Genomic DNA, 20,162 nt, shown 5'->3' on the forward strand with positions numbered 1-20,162 from the left:
ACAACATACTCCAAGGGGGTCACATTCAGAGATCAATACTCTAATCATGGATCTAAATAGACCTGATGAATGAATTTTCATAATCATATTCATGGGGATCCATGTCTCTTTTGTGGATTTAATGTCAATCTAAATGCTCCTCTGCGCTGCTCCAAACCGGTCAGATCCAAATCCACAAGAAAAATTGAAATGGTGCAAGCAAATATAATGAGGGAGAAAGCTGAATTATTCTGCAGCTCGTCCCTCGTGTCAGGTTTGCTTGCTCTTATTACACTCTGCCTGTTATTTTCACTAACTGCTGACATTAAACTTATGACCATCTGTCTCACGGCACTCATACCTCTCCCTTGCAATAATGTTTTGCCTAATGCTTCCGAAGATTTCCAAGTGGTCTTAATACTGTCAGACGTTTTGTATCTTATCAATCTGATCGCCGCTGGATCACCTGCAGACAGCACAACCTAATAAGATAGTTGGTTCTTCCATGTTGATGGTTTGTGTCGGTTATTTGCATGTTTGGTGTTGATGGAGCAAACTAAAAGACAAATATGTGCCAGGCTCTGCTGCAGGGTGAAACATTCATCGGTGTGTTGTTCCCAATTCTCCTGAGGTGTGTGGCTCTGATTAACTGAAGAGAATGTTTATTTAATTCAGCAGGGTTTTTTTTTTATATTGTTCACAGTTGTTTAATGTGTCAGCTCTATTTTCACTGTGTCAGTTTCTTGTTGGTGGCACGTTGATGAACCTAGTTTTGCTTCACAATCCCTGATTTGTGTGGAAGAGAATAGAGGTGTAATTAAGAGAGAAGATTCAGAGCAGATTGTTTTGTGGAGAGCTGTGCATGGTCGTACTCTGACACACAGTAAATAAAATCATGAGCCTTTGTTGAATATCTAAATTACACATATGAATTGTGTATAGAGCACAGTGTTGTCTGGTTACTCTCCTTGGCTGCTGCTTTATTATGGACTGCATTAACCAAGCTGCAGGTTTTATCTCGGTCTCATGTGGTTAAAGAGGCATGCTGAAAATACCAGTGGTGTTCATATGTAAATATATATTGTGTTTCACTTGCTTTGGATGTTTGTCTTTTGGATCTTAAAGTGTGCACGGTTGTTTCTTCTTCTTTTTTTCATAAAACATTCATATTGATTGATTCTGTGCATTCCTGAATTTCTTCTTTATTTGCTCCGCTGGTCCAAAGTGGCCCCTTTGGATCTCTAATGTTTACATACGTGTCTGTGGCAAGCCAACAAAGCCAACACTGCCACCTAGCCTTCAGGATCTGCAACTGCGGGCTCTTCTCTGACAGTACAAGGAGGCACAGGTAAAAGAAAATCAAGAAAAGCATCAGCGTTGGTTTAAAACTTTACACCCTCACTCTTGTGTAAAGAAACACTATTGATTATGCGATTGCCTATGATTGGTCAGATTAAACTCTCAGTCAAGGCTTGTCACCTCCTAACAATCATGAGGAATCAAAATGTAATCTCTGAATACTTAACTAAATGCCACTGAATTTACAGCCCTTTCACTTTGAATACCATCTTTCTGAATAGATGTGGTTTTAGTTCCCCTCAGTGACAATTTCAGTAGGGAATTTTAAGTGGTGCAATTTCAAAAAGTAGATTCATGTGGAAGTCAGTCAAAAACATTATATTCACTTTATATTTACTGAAATGTAATGAGACAAATGCTGATCTAAAGATTCAAATCAAATCAAGTTAACATACATCCATGTTGGATTATTTAATTCAGACACTAAAAATTCAAGATGAAAAATGAAAACTTCTGGACTTCTTCCTCTGGTGTTTTAGGCAGATAAGTCCTCGGACCACAGAACATAACCTTTTATTGATTTGAGCAACTTGAATACAATCTTTCTTTATTATTATTCTCTGTCTGACCTGGAGAACAATACACACGTGTGTGTTGTGAATCTTTAACAAAAACGTGGAAGTTTTCTTTTGATATTTCATAAAAAAGGAACTCTGTAGCAAATTCACTGAATAAGAGTTGGACTTCTTCTGATGTTAATTCATTCATCACCATCCTGTAATATTGTGTTGATTTGGGCTCCATTTATTGAACTTGTTTCTTGTTCCATTCGACAGGGAGGTCAGAGGTCAGCACCAGCGCCAGGACATCAGGATGTGTTTGATAAACACAATGCTGCTCAGTGTCCCAGATCATGGACGGAGCGTCACGCTGTGAGGCTGACCACCAGCTGACCGAGTGTCTGAATCGTCAGGACAGTGGCTCAGTCTGGATTTTAAACAGAAGGGGGGGGGGGGGGGGGGGCGCAGAAAAACACACAGAGCTCTTTGCAGCTGTACAGTTTCTGATTATTGTGCATTTTCTCGTGTATCCTGAGTGGGAAATAAGCTCTTTGTGAAATCAGAGAAGGCTACTACTGTTTCATCTTAGTCACTGTTTGTTCCTCCCTGTGCTCTTGAACTGACGGACAAACTCTATAGATGTCTGTCCTCTGCAGGTCCTGCTGATTAACAGTCTTAATGTTGGTGATACCACTAATACGAATACAACTAATAAAAAACTTTTATAGCACTTTCCAAAAACAACATGGCAATACCAAGATGACATGAGTGTAGTTTAAAAATATGTATTTCACTTATATCTCTATTACAATACAGGCAGGCAATAATAACATGGGACACAAAATATAAAACAATTTAAATTAAAGCCGACAATGTGTTCATCACTTTGGTCCAGACAGAAATATCACAACAACTATGAGGTAGCTGTAAAGACATTCATGGTCCCCAGAGGATGAATCCTACTGACTCTGGTGACCCTCAGACTTTTCCTCTAGCGCCACCATGAGGTTCACAAATTAAATTATGAATAAAAATTTTAATCAGGAATTTCTCATTTGCATCTCTAATTCCCCGCTAATTTTCCTTTTCGTATTAGCTATTTGATTTGCGTAGTCATTTAGCTTCTCCTTTTAGCCTTTCTGTGGTGGTCGATCATTGTTCCAAACCACTTTAGATTATTCAAATAACTGATTAAAGTTGATTAAATTAAATTTCTTTGAGTTGATTCAGTTTGTTTGAGTTGATGAATTGAGTTTAGTCTACTCAAATAAATAAAGTTAAAAATCAAATAAAGTAGATTGAATCAACTCAAATAAATTGTGAAGAAAAAAAATTAGTCAGCTCAATAAAATGAAGTTGAGTCAATTAAAAAAAATTGAGTTGAGTCAAGTAATTTTGAAAGAGTTTATGTAAACATATATACAGAACATTGTAAAGATGTAATAAAAACATGAATGAGTCTTCGCAGATAAAAACAGATCTTAGGAAGCTGCAGGAAGGAGGACTGGACTGCTGACTTTGTTCAATGATCTAAACTGAGATTAATGTAAAAAGATTAAAGAAATGAGAGGGGCTCTTGAGGACAGTAAACATTCAATTTTCAACCTTGATGTGAGATGATGTGGATCTGCATCTAAAACAATACCAGAGATGGCCACCGAGTGATGTTTAATTAAATTGAAATGATGATCAGTGTCCGAAGCTGCAGTAACATCTAAAAGATGGAAGAATTTATTAGAATAAGTGTGATGACCTTAAAAGAAGAAAAAAGAAATACACAAAGAACCATACAAAAAACTCACTTTCTAGTGATGCAGACAGACTCAGATAGCTGTCAAATAATAATAGTAGTTATTTTTGCTCAGGGAGGATTAATCTAAAATCCAGCGGTTTAGCAGATTTCTGTGAATCCACACACATTTATTTAAAGCCCAAGCTGTGTCGTCTTTGCATGGACAAGCACCAGCATTACTGCTGATTGAGAAAACTATAATGGATAATGATGAGAGCTACCGGTAGCACACCACGCCTCAGAATAGTGAGTTTCCGAACAGGCATCTGTCTGCCTGATGCTCTGAAATGCTTTTGATTTTAATGAACATTCACAAGAAAATATATCTATATCAGCCCATATTATTGAGCTACTGTTGATAAAAACTACAAATATTAGCTCCAGCTGAATTAATCTTTGCATGGTCATCTGATAACAATAACACTGTCAGCATAATAAACAGTCAATGTGAGCTTCAGGCTTCTGCTGTGATGCCACTGAAGACAAAAGACAAAAAAAGAGGATTGAAGACACCAGAGTGTGAAGTCTCCCTTGGATTCTGCAGACAAACTAAGAGCCTTGATAGAAATATTATAGTGATATATAGTTGTGATTCCACTCTGTGATGACGAGTAGTTTTCATTAAAGAGTCAATAACGAGCACATTACTGCCACCTAGCCAGGATTGGGATGAAAAGTTAGCAGCTATCGGAGGATGTGCGGCCGCAGGGCTGAACAGCAATAATGGGCCAAATATGAGCCTGAAGCTCACATTACATTTCAATTAAGCTTCATGCAGATATTATAAAGGTACTCAATTATAACACAGGTCATAAGTAGATTTCTGAGTAGATTTGCATGGATTAGCTAAATGCCCTGTCACCCTTTCTTCACATGCTTAATAGTGAGTGACTTTTAGTCACAATTACCTGTTTAGAAATTGGAAATACTGCATTTTTGCACCACACACTCTTAACTTGGAGTAATTTAGGAGATACGCTTTATTTGGAAACACTGCCTTCATACCAGGCATTCAAGCACCACATTCAAAACATGTTTTATGAAGGTTGTAACAGTTTAAAATCGTCAGGCTCTCTCTCTTATGCTTACGCTATTGTGCTATTTAAGTTGTAAATTAATTTTTTATGTGACTTTAATGTTAACTACTCCACGCTGCCCTTTTGGCCAGGTCTCTCTTGTGAAAGAGGTAATGTATCTCAAGAGATGTCGCAGTTGAATAAAGGTTAAATACAATAAATAAATAATGACTTTCATCAGTTATATGGACAAGCATCACAGCTTCCTTATATATACATAGATATATAAATACATGCTGGGAAAACAGCATCCATGCAGCCTAAACTGTACAGGATTGTGAAGCTTGTCGAAATACCAGATAAATAGTCATGTAGACTAAAACCAGGTTGTTCTGCCCTCTGATCCACTTGTTGCACATTCAGGTGTTGAAGAGGATTTTTGTCCACTTGGCTACGTGGTGAAAGGTAAAATGTCATTTTTATGGCAAATCATTCACTGTTGTCATGTTGCATTAATTATTAATTATGCCTTAAGACAAAAAACAAATGGAGATTTGAGATCATCTGAACCAAAGACGTTTGATGGCATAAATGTAATAAAATCGGCTGAATTCCATTTAGCTGCCTCAGTTTCAGGCTCCTGGTATAGTGCATGCTGCCTCACTTAATGGGACACTTGAATATAACAGAGCCATCGTTAATGTCACACCTGTGCTTTTACTACTATGACAAGTCAAAATGCCTGCTGTGGAAAAGACCAGTCAACAGTTTAGTACACAAATGACCTTTTTCAGGACATTGTGACTCGTCATAACACAAAAAACACAAATGTAACAAATGATATTAATTATGGCACCATTCCATTTAGGTGTATTAGTAAGCCCTGCCAGTGAGGCAGTATTCAAAATACCAGGAACCTGGAACTGAAGCAGCTAAATGGAGTGCAGTCGTAATTGAAGTTATCAGTTACAAGTGTGCCTTGAAAAAGGTTAATGTATCACTGGTAGCTTCTCAGTTTTGACAGTTTTTGACAACAAACAGTGAAATGTTTCTTCAATCAACATGCGTCAGAGAAAAGTTATTGTCACTGAAAGTAATCAGCCCTCGACTGGTGACTGTGTTTAGCAGACAGCTAGATAAAGGAGAGTTCAGTGGAGTTCCTGTCGAAGTGAGTCTTTAATTCAGACTCATTCTCTGATGTGGAAACTGTGGAAACCTTCACAAGCGTGTCATTGTATTTAAAAAATTAAAGAATATTTTTCACTTTTTGAGTTTCAAAACCAACTAATCCCTCTTTCCAAATCCACAACAATCCATCTAAGCATCAATTCACACTCATAATGATTTTTTTTTTTTCCATCCCTAGTTCTCTTTGCAAATTAAGCAGGCGCATCGCCACAGGTCAGTATATCTCATTATGCTGTTATTTCCTATGCGGACTGACAGGATGATCATGATGCATCCAAATGCTGCCAAGCTGACTCACAGCCTCAGTGTTTGTGTGACCCAGCTGGATAATCCCTGACCCACTTACTGCATCTGGATGTGACCCTGTCTGGTCCTCTGAATCCCTTCCGAGCCGGACTCTACTGTATACCTACTGTTAAATTAGCTGACTACAAAGAAAAATACCTTTCGCTGTCAAAATGTTAACATTGGTAAGGTGGAATTTGCTGTTGTCAGATGTTGTGAGTGCTGTCATGTTTCTGCTAATGTAGTGGATTTTTTTCACTGTGAGCTCTGGAAGTTCCCTTATAAACAAGGTAGGATTTAAGAAATGATATATACTGGATATAGTCATGTTTATTTTGTATGTACTGTATTTTTTCTTGTTTACTGTTAACAATACATCTCTTTATCCTTTATCAAGCCCAAACATATTCAAACACAGCTTCTGTCCCAGCAAATAACCTTGCACTTGTCATTGTTATATTAGGACTGTAGCTAATTATTATTTTCAGCATTAATCACAAATAAAATAAAGTGCCCATCACAATTTCCTTGAGGCCAAAGTGGCGTCTCATAAGTCATGTTTTGTCTGACCAATAGTCCAACGGCCAAACATAACCAATTTACTATAATGTAAGACAAAGAAAAGCAGCATTGATGGTTCCCAGAGGGTGAATCCTAACAACTTTGGTGATCCACTAACTTTTTCTCTAGCGCCACCATGAGGTTCCCATTTTTGGTTTAAAGTGAATTGTCTTGTATGGATTGCCATGAAATTCGGTACAGACATTGGTGTCCCCCTCAGGATGATTTGTAATAACTAATGACTGACTTTTCATGTAGCGCCATCATCAGGTCAAAATTTGTCATTTGGTTTATGACCAAATACCTGCAAACTAATGACGTTCCCATCATCTTCAGCTGTACTTGCTGCACACTATGTTTAGTGCTAATAAGCAAATGTTAGCATGCTAACACACTAAGCTAAGATGGTGAACATTCACATTTATTGTGCGCATGTTAGCATGCTGATGTTAGCATGGCTGTAGACTCAGAAAACGACTTAAACAATTAATTGATTGTCAAAATAGATTCATTTCCTGTCTTGACTAATCGTTGCAACGCTAGTTTAAATAAATGGTATGATACTGTTAATGTATGCTACACTGTTAGTATAACAATACAGCCTTTAAATGATCGTCACTGTCAGTTTGAATGCAAAATTGTACCTTTTTCTTCTTTATGATACTCCAAAGATTTTTTTGCCCATTCACTGTTCTTGTTACGAATGCTCATAAATATTCATAATTATATACAGAAAATGGGAAAGCCTGAACAGCCAATAGTAATAGCTTCTTAAAGGGTTTAAAAAACCTCAGAGAAAATAATGAGGGATATGTTGCTTTGATTTTGTTGAAGTCATCAGAGGCTTTAATTCTCATTACAGCCGATCATACAGTGTGTTTCCTTGGCTTGGGGCCTCTCCCTCCAGCACTCTGCTCTTCCTGCTGTCTCCGCTCCGCTGCCTGACAACAGCGTGCACTCTCAATCCCTGCAGCTTACACACTATCACAGTGCGGACAACTACATTAATACTCCCCCGTTTTTCTTTTTTTGCTCTCGTGCTAAACTGCAAAACCCAGTCTCTGTTCAGTGGCTAAGCTCTCTGGATATCTCTCACTTTTGACACTCATTCTCTCCCATAAAAACAAAACCTCTTTAGTCTCCGCTGCTGCTCTTTATCTCTTCAAAACAACAATGAACACACATTGCATGCATTGTGTCTTTATTATGAATGTGCTGCAGAAGTATAATATTCCAAGTGCCAGCTTATCTTTGTCATTTTCAACTTCTATCATCATACATGAATAAAAATCCACAACATGCCAATAACCACAAAGATTATAGAAGCCCGGTGGCAATATGATGACTGTCAGGAGGCTAGCTGACAGTTTCTGTGCCTACGTTAGATCAGAACTACTTAATGCTAACTCATAAACTAGAGAATTATCACAATATTGAGATTTATATCTGCAGAATACACCAACTGTTGATTACAATCAAATTTACATATTAAGTAGTAACAGAGGGGGAAAAAAATTCCTTATTAATTATTACAGAAAAATTGTCTGCAGGTGTGAACTCATGGTGAGAAACTGTGGCGTTTCTGTACATGATTCAAAATCCAGGATATAGTAAAGAAAGAGTTTTATCCATTCTTGATGAAACCAATGTTGTTTTAGATCACAGTGAGAATCACAGGTAGATAAGATTAGAGGTTAGTTAAAGACACACAGGAGATATAATAATTATAATAATGATAATAATAATAATAATAATAATAATAACCCAGATTGAAAAATTAGTTCTCTGCAGTGCTGCTATTCGTATCACTCATAAAACCATGGTCCCCAGAACCAGTGTTTTACAAATGAACCACCAGAAGACAGCATCCTCCTGTGTATGACAACAAAATGGTCAAATATTAAGGTGTTCATTGACCTTTTAGGGGGTTTTTCAAGTCACAAAAATGCCACAATCTGTCTGGCTACCTGTGGACGCAGACTGAGGCTACAGCCACAACTTTGACTGCAATCACAAGATATTTAATTTGTTAACCAAATAGTGATGCCCATATGCACACAATACTACCACCATCTGTCAACTGTGGCACAGCACTTTGAGAGCATCACATTTAAGAAATGTTTGTCAGTTTCAAAATGATGTTTTACAAATATTATCAAAAGACAGGTTATAGATGACGAAGCATTACTAGCTTCACTGTAAAATGAATGTTTGAAGTATCTTGCTACAGTGGGGTTTTTTTTTGTCAACATGTACCCTTTCCCGGCTCACAGTGTGGTCAGTGTCGAGTGGATATACAGTTAAGTTGCAGCAGAGTAAAAACACTTTAGATGTTCCTCCCTACAACAGCAATGCTGTGATCAGAGTCGGGTCTTTACAAAGCAAGAAACTTTCCCTCTAAATTCTTTTTTTGGCACATATTTTTCCTTGCAGTGATGACTGTGCCTTCTGCATGAGACTTTCCATAATCCCTTCCATTTTAGCACCCATAGCTAGTCCTTGGTAAGCCTCTTTTCATCCTCTTTTGCCACCCGTACGCTCACTCTCAAACACAAGATGTATGGCAGGAGTCATGAGAACCTCACAGAGGAGAATCTGAAACTAGAGGACATACTGTGATTGAAAGTGTGTCTTCTCTGTGAGGGAACTGGATGTGTTTCTGCTCCGTGGTTTCCAATGCAACACAAATCCCAGAGCCTCTCCACGTATCCGAGGGGATTTAACGGCAAGCTGAAACTCTGATGCGTCCTGTCGTCTGTGCGGTGAAGGATGGACTTGGCAGACATTTTGTTGGGACTTGTGTGTGGTGCTGAAGCTGGGAGGCAATCCTGCCCGTTTCACATTCTGTAACCACCTCCACAGGTCTGCCCGTCTTCTAGGCAGTCAGTTCTGTGGGTGATGATGGGATTCTCGATGAGTTTGTGTCTCTCTCAAGAATCGTTCTGAATGTGTTGGCCAGAATACGAAGGGACTGATTAGACTGTCTACTCCCTTCTCCATCTACCATCAGACGGACAACCCCCCCCCCCCCCACCCCCCTGACTCAGAGCAGCAGCATTTGCATATTTTCATTTTCTTCCATTAGCAAAAGGGATTTATATAGATTACAGAAATACAAGTAAGCACTTTATATCGGGTGCATATTTGTCACACATCCAGGTAATGACTAGGCGGTAAAGACGGTGGTGCAGGTGCGGGCCAGACGGTCAGTTGCCTTATCCAGTTTCATCCTGGGATGAAACTCAGGTTTTCACATTTACTAAAAAAAGAAAAGGAAGCGTATTAGTTGAAGAGCTATATATTCTGCAACTTAATATGGATGTATAAACTTTCACAGACCACAGAGGACAATTATATCATGAGAACAACAAGGGGTGTTGAGTCCCAGAGCCCTTAAACTCAAGTTGTGTGTACAAATTGCTCTTCCAGTCATTAAGTTAATTAAGACATCTCTTGGCTTAATGAGACCCAACAGGCTGTGACTATGTGCTTTCAAAAACAAAGTACAGATACATATCTGCTTGAAGTGACATTAAAAAGGCAAAGAATCATTTAACTGACCGGCCCTTCATGCATATATGTAAATATACTATTTAAAGTCACTAATGAGTAATAATCACTGATCTGTTATCAGAATCCCTTTATTTGCCATTTGCCAATAAATGTACATTTATTTGTCTTGTGAGCACGTCAACAACTCACACACTGACATACATTATATATGTATAAATATGGTACATATAGACATGTGGACTTCACATTTTGTACAAGCAAACAGGCGTACAACAGACAGCAGACTACACATATCACTCTACAGATACACACACAGCAATCTGAGGCATGCAGTCGGTTACAGCTGGAGGCCGGAGGCCACCTGTGCAAATGTGATTCATATGCTCTGATCTTTGTGTAGCATTGACATAGATCCTAAAGGCTAAAGTGCCGCAGTGTATAAAGACACGTGCAGGCATTGTAACTAGTGGAATACTGTGCAAACATGGAGGGTAATAATATCAGTGATTACAGTCAGATTGTGCGAACAGAGCTTAATATTATATCGTGGTGGAATAAACAGCGACAGTAGCAGGTTATTGGGCCAGGGGGATCAGGAGTTCAAGGGGGACAAATCAGTTGTGCGCAACTACACGCGGGGTAATAAAAAGGTGATGTTAAGGTTTAAAGGTCAGATTTGGGACACTCACTGGCCAGGTTGACAATGCAGGCGATGATAATGACCGTCCCTCCTACTAGTGACACCACGGAGAGCATCTTGGCCACACGTCCCAGACGCACGGCGCCATCCAGGTTCCCCTGCTCGAGACTGTTCTTGGACTGAAGGAGAAGATTGAACCATCTGTTAGCTTGGCTTTGATATAGATTTACATGAGTAAACTCAGCAATGTCACTATTGAAAATATAAAACTGTAACAAATACCAAGATCCTGTTATTACCATGATGGAGTAGACAAATCCCACGATGTTGATGGGCCAGACGGGGCAGAAGCAGGCCAGCACGGACAGGAGGAGGTAGTCTTTAACTTTGGTCCGGTCCAAGGGTGGGTTGGTGGCGATGCTGGAGTGGCGAGAAAGCGACGGCCTGGGCGAGAAGGCGGTGTAGGCGATGGAGCTCGCCCTGCTCCCCTTCCTGGTCTTGCTGTGATGGGGGTAAGAGATGGAGTGCTGTCTTCTGGGAGGAGAGGAGATGACTGGAGAGGTGTTCTCTGCCGGCGCTGAGTGGATCCCATTACCTACACATGAGGGACGAAAAAGGGACGGGCAAATGTTTGAAACACTGGATGAGGTAAATGTGTTCGTACTCTCCCAGGAGCCCTTTCGTGTACTGGAATTTGACTTTCCCTGAGTGAGCTGACTAAGCAGCTGTATGACCCCTCCCCCTCCACCCTCTCGCTGCCTGAATATGAGGTCAAAGTCAGTCACTTACTGTTCTTGAGCTTCTCGTTGATGACTATGACGAGCTCTCCTTTGGATTTGCTGCGGGGGGGCCTTGTGCTGGCCGGGCTGCTGCTGCCGTGGATGAGTTGTTCACCTCTGACCGGTGGGTATGGCTCAGAGACGGGCGCTTGGCTCGACAGGGAGCCCTCCTGGTCCAGCAGCGGTGGTTGTTCCTCCCCTGGCCAAATGGCGGGACATGGCATCATGTTCACAGCCATGCTGACAGCAAGATGAAGCCTCTTGTTTGCGGTCCAGTCCTGTGTGTGCTGCCTGTAGTTACACCTGAGGGCCAGAAAATGGTTTTAACCATCTTTATAAAGGGAAGCTGCTGCCTCCCATCTGCTTAGGGACAGTACAAAAATGATTCAGGTGGGTTGAAAAGGGAGAGGATTAACAGGGGAGGGCCCTTTAACTTTTTCTCACCCCAAAGTTAGATTTTATTTAATTTTAAAAACCAACAAAATTAACAAGATCAAATATTTTGCGTACGACACACATATAAAAGTGTGTTTTGCCATATGAGGACATAGTGTCTCTGTATCAGGGGTTTATTTTCCTCTTGAAAATCAGCGGGAAGCTAATAAGGTCAATGTGTCAGTTTTGAGAAACAGAGTAGACATTACTTAACTTTATATTTCCAGAGTAGAGAGCGCATTATTTGTCACTAGCTTACAGAAAATTTGGTAAACAAGGTGAATCGTTTTATTTTATTTTCCATAATTTTGGCAATTGCTCATTTCATTCCTTTTGTTTGATTTGGGTGCTATGTGAAAATTATTATTCCATTAAAAGACGAATTCCACCAATTTTACACATCACAGTCTGCTTACAGGTCTTGAGGAGTACTATTGCACATGTGAAAACGTTTGTATGAAGCCTTTTGCAGCTCCAGAGGGAGCTAGGCGAAATCTGCAACATTGCCCGCTAGCATAACACACCACAGCTGACTTGTACAGTGGGCAATGTAGGCGTCAGGTTTTGACGAGGAAGAATGCGTGGAATAAAAAAAAGACAATATCTGCTTCTGCTGCATCAATTTGGATCATTTCTAGCTGCATATCTTAAGACAGTGTTAAAGGAGTACAATGCTAAATTGGTGAGTTTAAAGGTTTCTTTCTTGTTGATGGCAAGATGAATTGTAGCAATTCAGTTGTGTCATATTATCTAGACATTGGGGGGAAGAGTAAAGCACTTTTTAAATCTAAGTCAAGGGGAGGTCCGAGGTTCAGCCGCCTCTCACTAATAACTTTCACACAGTCCCTAAACACGTTCTGCTTCAGCCATTTAGAGTTTGGGTCCAGGCTCTATACAGAAAGGCTTTTTATAATATAAACTGAAGACTCGAGGTAAACAGATAAAACACACGCAGGTTCCACTGTAAATCAGATCTCAAACGAGCTCATATTAAAATAGCAGACATGCTATCTCAGGTAACAAAAGAAAAGCAGGTCACAAAGACATGAGGCGCACAAAGGCATGGCAGATGGAGGCAGGTTCCTTTGAAACGCTAGAAGCGGCCATAGTCTCCGTGCAGGTGTGTACATACCATTATTTCATCATGTGTACACAAGCGCTGACTGGGTGGTTGTTGGGTTCAGAACAAAAAGGTAAAAGGATGATAACAAAGGAAAAACACTCGGATAGACGAGTGAAGGAGGGGGGCATTAATTAGCCTGTCAGTGGATGTGGGCTGCTACATTGCAATGATAAACAGGGGGGGGAAGCCCATGCAGGTTGCATTGGATCCACGCATTTAAAGCAAACTACGGCTGAATTATAATACAAATCCATGGTGGCCAATTTAGCATTTCACACCAATACACTGGGGTGTATGTGTGGCTACGAGGAGAAATCAAACTGACCTTTTTAATCCAGCGCCCGTCTCAACACAGCCGGAGCGACCCTGGCTTTGCCATCGTTATTCTCAGGTGCAAAAACAAACAAAAAAAAAACAAAACAGCATCAGACGCGACCAAACATTTCCTCTACAGCCACGACGTGTCTGCAAACGTGCGCTGTTTGCGTAAAATGAGAGAATATCCTTTAATCTAACGTGAACGCTGGAGGAGCGGCAGTAGCGCCTTGTTCCAGCGCAGTGTGCCGGGATGGATGAGAGTCTCCAGGATGGCAGGGTGGATCAGAGAGGAGGGGTGTGTGTGAAATGAAAAGTGAAATCAACCAGACTACGTGATGTGGGAGGAGGAGGGTGGGGGTGGGGGACGCTGGATTATAGCATCCTCCTCTCCTCACCCCCAAAACGGCTCATAACACTGAATATTTATCCACTGCTGCTGCATCACATGTCGGTGATAAAAAGGTGTCCTCGTGTCTCCGCCTCGCAGAGGACAAGAGTTCATAAATTAGCCGTTAGCTTTTCAAACCGGAAATAGGAGATAGCTACTCCAGAGAGATGGTGGTTGATCCGAGAGACGATTCAGGGTAGGTGACAGTTAAACCATATGTTCAAGTGACTTGAATTTATTTATGATCGTGAAATAAACACTCAAACATTCAATGACATGAGACATTTATTAAAAAGCAATAGTGCGCCATCAGCTGGAACACAGTAGTAACTACAAAAATATCATAAAACCGAGCATAAATGACATAAAAGCTTCTGAGATAGAAATAATATACATTAGACATGGGTATGATTACAAAAAAGGGGGGAAAAAAATCATTTTCCCATGGCGCTCAGGATGTTTGCCTGAAAGAAAGAAGCAAAAATTAGCAGAGTAAAAGCAAGATCAGACATAAAGCTGCATAATGTGCCAATATGGCTGTTCTCCGATTTATTGGCTGTACTGAGACACAGTGGAGCTTCTAGCTTAATGCTAACATGCTCACATTTTGCCGCTTACCACAAAACATTAAGTACAATTGAGGCATGGGTTTTGCCCATGTTTTAAGTCAGGGGATAACTAAGATATTTCAATTCATTCTGTCTGTACCAAACTGGATGGAAAACCACAAAAAAAAAAACTCATGGAGTCGCTAGTGAAATAGCCAGGGGATATGCATCCATCTAATAGTTGTTGGGATATTTCAGTCTGGAACAAACTGACTGACCAACGTGGCAAACTATAGACCCATTCTGCTAGCATGGCTAAGAAAAATCAACACTTATTTTACTGAAGATTTGGTTTACCTTCATGAAGGAGGAAAATCTCTTTTCTGTCATACCCTCAACTTTTCCCAGATCTTCCAACTGCAAAATAACACATCATACATAAAGTCAGCACAAGAAAACTAAAATCTACACCTTTCAAGACAAGGTATCGTTTTGGGCTGAGTTACATGATAAAACAAGATCGACGCTCAACGCTACAGACCTTTGTGAAGTGACCGTGGATCTCCCTCCAGCCAAGGATGAGTTTTGCCTTCTTGTCTCCGATCTGCTGCAGACCCTTCAGCTCTTTGAGGGAGCCGGTGTTGAGAACCTGCATGATTTTCTGTCTGGACTGCTCCAGCACAGATGTGTCGAGTTGGGACTCCCAGCCATTCGCCATTATGTTCTCTTTACCATCTGGAAGCTGAGAGAGAAGAGATAAATACAGTATGTTAAAAAAAAAAAGAAAAAAGAAGACTAGACTACATTTGCAATTGGTATTTTACACAATTATAGAAAATGCACAGTACATGAAAGTCAATTTTTCACTGTCAACATCTATTTGTCCACACTGGTCTGGAAAGGAGGTTCATTTTGACCTAATAAATTGAGATCTTGCTGCGTCTGTCTAGTCAAAAAACAAATTGAAGCTAATGCACTACGTCAGCTTGTTTCTGATGCTTGCAATTCTGCAGATGTGTCAAGCTAAGCACAGCACAGTCGAGGCTCGGATGCTGACCTCAACCTGGTCTGAAAGCTTCCCCTCTTTCTTCTTGACGCAGACGGACTGTTTTTTGACGACTGCAAGCTGCTGAAGAGGCTGGAGCTGGGACACTGATTGGGAGGAAACCACATATACAATTAGTGTTAAGTTAATTTAATGTTCCACATTAGAACACAATCTGTAAACAAACAGAGGAGAAAGAAACACTCAATTTCAAACCAAGTTTTGCAATGAAACAGTCAAAACTTTGCATTTTGATAGGGTTTTTAGTGCCATTTCATAACGCAAATGCATGAGAGGAAAGTTGTCTAGCTCACAAGCTGCAAAGGGGTGTAAAAATAATTCCTCCTCATCGTCATTTGATATATTCTCTGGCTCCTATATTGTAGACTGAGCTCTTGTATCACATTGCAGCTCATCAATAGCTCCCAGTGATTCAACATGACAGAATTAGTGAGTGACTACTCTTTAGAGAAGCATGAACAACAGAGTATTACACAATAGGAAATTAGTTTTTCAAGGTCATTTTTCCACATAGCACTTCCTTTTTCAAGGGCAATTTAAACAGTAGTATCTGATTCGTCTACAGCCTTAATGTTGTGGTTCTTTGCATTTCTTGACATTAGGAGTCAGTTTATTCCAACACTGCACTCATTTCCCTTTTGCCTGTGAGAAAAAAAATCCTACAACTTGAATTTAAAATGTGAATAAGAAGGAAAAATCTATGTAAATTAATTCCGTTACAGTCACATCTATCGTTTATGACTGACCTTGTAGGGGTTGGACCACAGCCTGCTGCTTATTGGATTTTGTGGCAGTTGACGGTTTTCTGTGCAGAGGAGCCACGTTGTTCTTGAAGTCAGGCTCCTGTTTGGCACTGGACTTTCCTCCAGCCAAGCGACTGAAGAGCATTGCCTTGCTCTCAAACTCCTTCTGTTTCTCTTTCAGCTCCTGCAACAAAACAAAAAGAGTGGCATGGTTGGCTATCAAATATTCATGAAGAGTTGACCGATTGGTAGAAAGACCTGACAGTATCAGGTAAATCACATACAGACAAATAATGACAGACAGTTAATCAGGTGGATAAACTTGATGCAAGTGTGTGGTTTCACCTGGATCTCCTTGCGAGACTGAGCCACATCTTTCAACATGCCGAGTCTATCTTTGTCCTGGCAGTTCATCATCAGCTTCTCCAGAGCTAGGAGTCTGTCCATCACAGAAGGCTCTGACAGACTGCGAGAGACGCACACAAACAAATCAAGACAGAGAAAAAGTAGGTAGACAACTGTATGGTCTTTGAAATGCACTCAAAAGTCAAAAGATCAACCAGGCTGAATGAATACAAGTTGATTCATAGTCCATAGACCTGCTCACAGATGGCAAGAAAGCAGTGCTTGTATCTCTCCCAACGAGATCCCAGTAGGCACAGCAGCTGTAGCCAATGGGAGCACTGCACAGAGAGTTTTCCGCACAAGCTATAAAATCTTGGCCCACTGCTTTTAGGCTTTGGTTTAGGTTGCTGTTGTATGGATTGAATTTGATGTGGCAGCTTTGGGCGGATGCATATGCATTTTCTTCACAGTCAAACGTCACATTTCCCAAGTCTGATTAGCCAGACAAATAATAAGTCTGTGTGTGGTCTTTAACCTCTGAAAATGTGGGGAGGGTGAGGAACCATCTTGTTCAGTTTTCCTCTCCTCTTTCTGCCTCTTCCTCTGTGGCTCGGTGCCAGACCCCCGTGCCTCGTGGTCTTCTCTGGATCGCTTCACTGGAGATGGAGGCAAAAGGGAAATTAACAGCTTAGTATTCAGTGCACTCAAGCAACACTGTTTGTGGGGTTCTCTAGAGTGTAAAGCAATTCAGATGAAGATGGCACAGCATCAGTCAAGGTTGCATTGCAGTGCTTAAATCAAAGCCAAGGGAAGAACAGCATCAGGAATGTATTTAAGACAAAGCTACGGGAAAAACAGCAAACTTTTAAATGTTAAAATGCCATCCATCATGCCCAGAGACAGCTGGCTATTTACTCTTAGTCATCGACCTCTGGGATGTGCCATGGGTGCCCCCTATTGGCCTTGGATCAAATTCTGTGAGAGCTTCCCCATCTCTGCCTACTCCATTTTCTTTCTATATTTACAAGCCCTCTGAATGAAAGTGAGTGCCTGAGTTTCCCCTCACCTGGCAGCACAGGCACAGCCACAGTTTCACGTGTGAAGGGCTTGTTCACAATGAGCTTGGATTTGGCAGCAAAGTTGAGTGCACTAAAGGTATCGAAATAGTATTTGTACTCCGGCGCAATATTGGTGATCATGACTGAGTGTGCCGAGCCGCCCAGAGAGTCCTGTAGCAGCCGTGTCAGTTTACTGTCTCTGTATGGCACACGGACGGCAGTGCCGGAATTAAGAGAGTCCACCACTTTGCTGAGAGTGAAGAGCGACAGGTTGATGGCACCGCTCTCCTTTAGACGGATGCCCTGGTTGCCGGTGCGACGGTTGTCCTCAGACCCAGCCAGGTCTACCAAGTACAGCTTGCCTGTCTGTTGTCTGTGGGGCCGGGTGCGCTCAGTCCGGACAACCTAGATCATTAAAAAGATTAAGATTTGAGAAGAGGCAATGACACATAGGTCAGACATGACACACACAAACACAGGGAAGGGAGGAGAAGAGAGAAATGAAAGATTAGATGAGGTAAATGTAGGCCGCAAAAGAGGCTTACATTTTATGATAAATGTGACACTTTATGTATGTTACAAGTGATACAACATAGGAATTGAGAATGAATGTAGAAAAGGACAAAGTTAGGAAAAAGGACAGCAGACACCAATTTGTTTCTCTTGCAGAATAGTCCCAGAAAGCCCAGAGAATGCTAGTGGGAGTGTTGCAAGAGAGGATTGATTTTAGCACCAGCTACCAAATCCTGGCCTACTTCTCCGAGGCCACGACCTGTTTAAGATGCTGTTTGACTATCCACTGGATACCCATGCACAGACCAGTTCAATGAACAAAACAGAGCAACTTTCAAAGAGAATTATAAATGAACAAACAGTCCATCAGAGTTGATCATATTACATATCAAACCTTGATAAGGAGGACAGCGTGGCTGCGGCTGGAGCGCTGGTTTAATTTGGTAGAAGCTGTAGTACGATTGAGGCTGGCAGGGACAAAATGTTTGTCAAAATCTGAGAAGGAGGAGATGGCTGTGTGAGTGAGGCCGGGGATAAGGATGTTCTTGTCCTTGTCCTCCCTGATCGGCAAATCCTGGGAGCCAGGCGATAGAAGATCCAGAACCTGAGAAACAAAGAAAGAAAGAAATAAGAAAGGAAGCATTGATGGATTGCAATGCCAAGCACTTGACTAAATAACCATGGATGCTTTAAAACAGCAATATACTGTGGATATAGCCAACCATTCATACCTTCTCATTATAAATTTCCAAATAAGACATGCCAATGCTGTAATCCCATCCGTCACCCTCATCCTTAGCTTTGACCAGATTGAAGACCTCGCGGACGGCTCTGGGAATTACGCCTGGCTGCTCTGAACTGCCCAACATGGTGTGAGTCTTACCTATGAAAGAGGACGTGGCAACGAAACATTTAGGAAAAGAAGCCATTTATACACAAATGAGTGAACTTTAAAAGTTCTTAACAGAGACTGGATGTCCCTTGATTAGCATCTTTAATATGCAAACAAGTAAAAAAGGTCCATGTTAAGAAATGAATCATTGCGGTAGCATACCAGCTCCTGTTGGTCCATAGGTAAAGACACTGGCATTTTGTCCATTTAGTATGTGTGGTAGAATGTGCTTCACTGATGAGAGGAAAACCTCTTGCTGTGTCGTTTGTTCACCATGAAAAGCGTCGAAGCTGAAACAACATCCATAGCACACAATTTACTGATGGACAATAATTAGAGATATTAACAATATAACCATTAAGAAGTTAAGCTGAGGCCACTGACTGGTATTTGACAGATTCTGTAGCGTTCCTCCAGTTGACTATCTCCAGGTTCTGTGAGTCCAGGCCTCTGACACACGGTCCCTCGTCTTTCTCGTCTGGTTTACCCATATAGGGTCGCAGACGAACCGCTACCCGAACCCTGGACGTCTTCTTGTTTCCTCCATCTGATGTCGCCACGCGCTGAGCCATGTTTAAGCTCTTAAAAACAAAAGGCCTGGATAACAAGATAAGCCTAGTTAGCCAAGTATAACACACGATGGTTTTACCTGTGTAAAATGGCAATTTAACTATGTAGATTAGTAAACTTAGATTACAATTAAATGTCGATTTACCCCAAACAAAGTAATACAGCAATGACCTATGTTTTCCTTCATTAGGGATGGCTTTAAACGGCTAACAACAAGCTAGCTAACATTAACGTTAGATCAAGTTAACGTTAGTCTTGCTTCTCAAACGAACGTCACCTTGGTCTCTTTTATACCGAGCGTATTACTAAAGCTTTGTTAGTGCTTACCGATATTATGTGCGGACTCCTTGTACAAAACGTCTGTTATCCTCAAAGTTTCACTTTTAGCAACATTGCAAACACCGTCTTTTAACAATGGCGATGGAGCCCCCTTAGCATCTAACCGAACACTTTTCAAATGAGGTGCGCTGCAACCGGAAACAGCCATTAACCAATCAGAAACACTGGCGCCTATTTGACGTCTTTCGTCCTTATTTTTAATATTTACTCGG

General features: G+C 40.9%; 2 protein-coding genes across 2 annotated transcripts; both read right to left on the reverse strand.

The window, feature by feature from the left end:
- Nucleotides 1-10,856: 10,856 nt before the first annotated feature.
- Nucleotides 10,857-11,851, reverse strand: prrt2 (proline-rich transmembrane protein 2). Its single transcript, XM_070927473.1, has 3 exons — nt 11,623-11,851; nt 11,133-11,428; nt 10,857-11,012 (listed from the first exon to the last, which is right to left on the reverse strand). Exons 1-3 carry the CDS (start codon nt 11,849-11,851, stop codon nt 10,857-10,859), a joined length of 681 nt encoding a protein of 226 aa, XP_070783574.1.
- Nucleotides 11,852-14,200: 2,349 nt separating this feature from the next.
- Nucleotides 14,201-19,985, reverse strand: kif22 (kinesin family member 22). Its single transcript, XM_070927071.1, has 13 exons — nt 19,939-19,985; nt 19,426-19,638; nt 19,204-19,331; nt 18,881-19,032; nt 18,544-18,753; nt 17,645-18,041; nt 17,114-17,234; nt 16,579-16,699; nt 16,237-16,417; nt 15,482-15,576; nt 14,966-15,166; nt 14,782-14,841; nt 14,201-14,340 (listed from the first exon to the last, which is right to left on the reverse strand). Exons 2-13 carry the CDS (start codon nt 19,611-19,613, stop codon nt 14,311-14,313), a joined length of 1,884 nt encoding a protein of 627 aa, XP_070783172.1. The 5' UTR covers nt 19,614-19,638; nt 19,939-19,985; the 3' UTR covers nt 14,201-14,310.
- Between the last annotated feature and the right edge of the window lie 177 nt (nt 19,986-20,162).

This window comes from Enoplosus armatus, chromosome 20, assembly GCF_043641665.1.
Source record: "Enoplosus armatus isolate fEnoArm2 chromosome 20, fEnoArm2.hap1, whole genome shotgun sequence".
Classification (NCBI taxonomy): Eukaryota; Metazoa; Chordata; class Actinopteri; order Centrarchiformes; family Enoplosidae; genus Enoplosus; species Enoplosus armatus.

Coding starts and splice junctions, on each gene's coding strand:
- prrt2 (XM_070927473.1), bottom strand. CDS start 11,851: ATGGCTGTGAACATGATGCCATGTCCCGCCATTTGGCCAGGGGAGGAA. Junction 11,429..11,622: donor CAACGAGAAGCTCAAGAACA/GTAAGTGACTGA, acceptor CCTCATGTGTAG/GTAATGGGATCCACTCAGCG. Junction 11,013..11,132: donor GATTTGTCTACTCCATCATG/GTAATAACAGGA, acceptor CTTCTCCTTCAG/TCCAAGAACAGTCTCGAGCA.
- kif22 (XM_070927071.1), bottom strand. CDS start 19,613: ATGGCTCAGCGCGTGGCGACATCAGATGGAGGAAACAAGAAGACGTCC. Junction 18,754..18,880: donor TGGAAATTTATAATGAGAAG/GTATGAATGGTT, acceptor TTTGTTTCTCAG/GTTCTGGATCTTCTATCGCC. Junction 16,700..17,113: donor CCCTCCCCACATTTTCAGAG/GTTAAAGACCAC, acceptor CGTCTCTCGCAG/TCTGTCAGAGCCTTCTGTGA.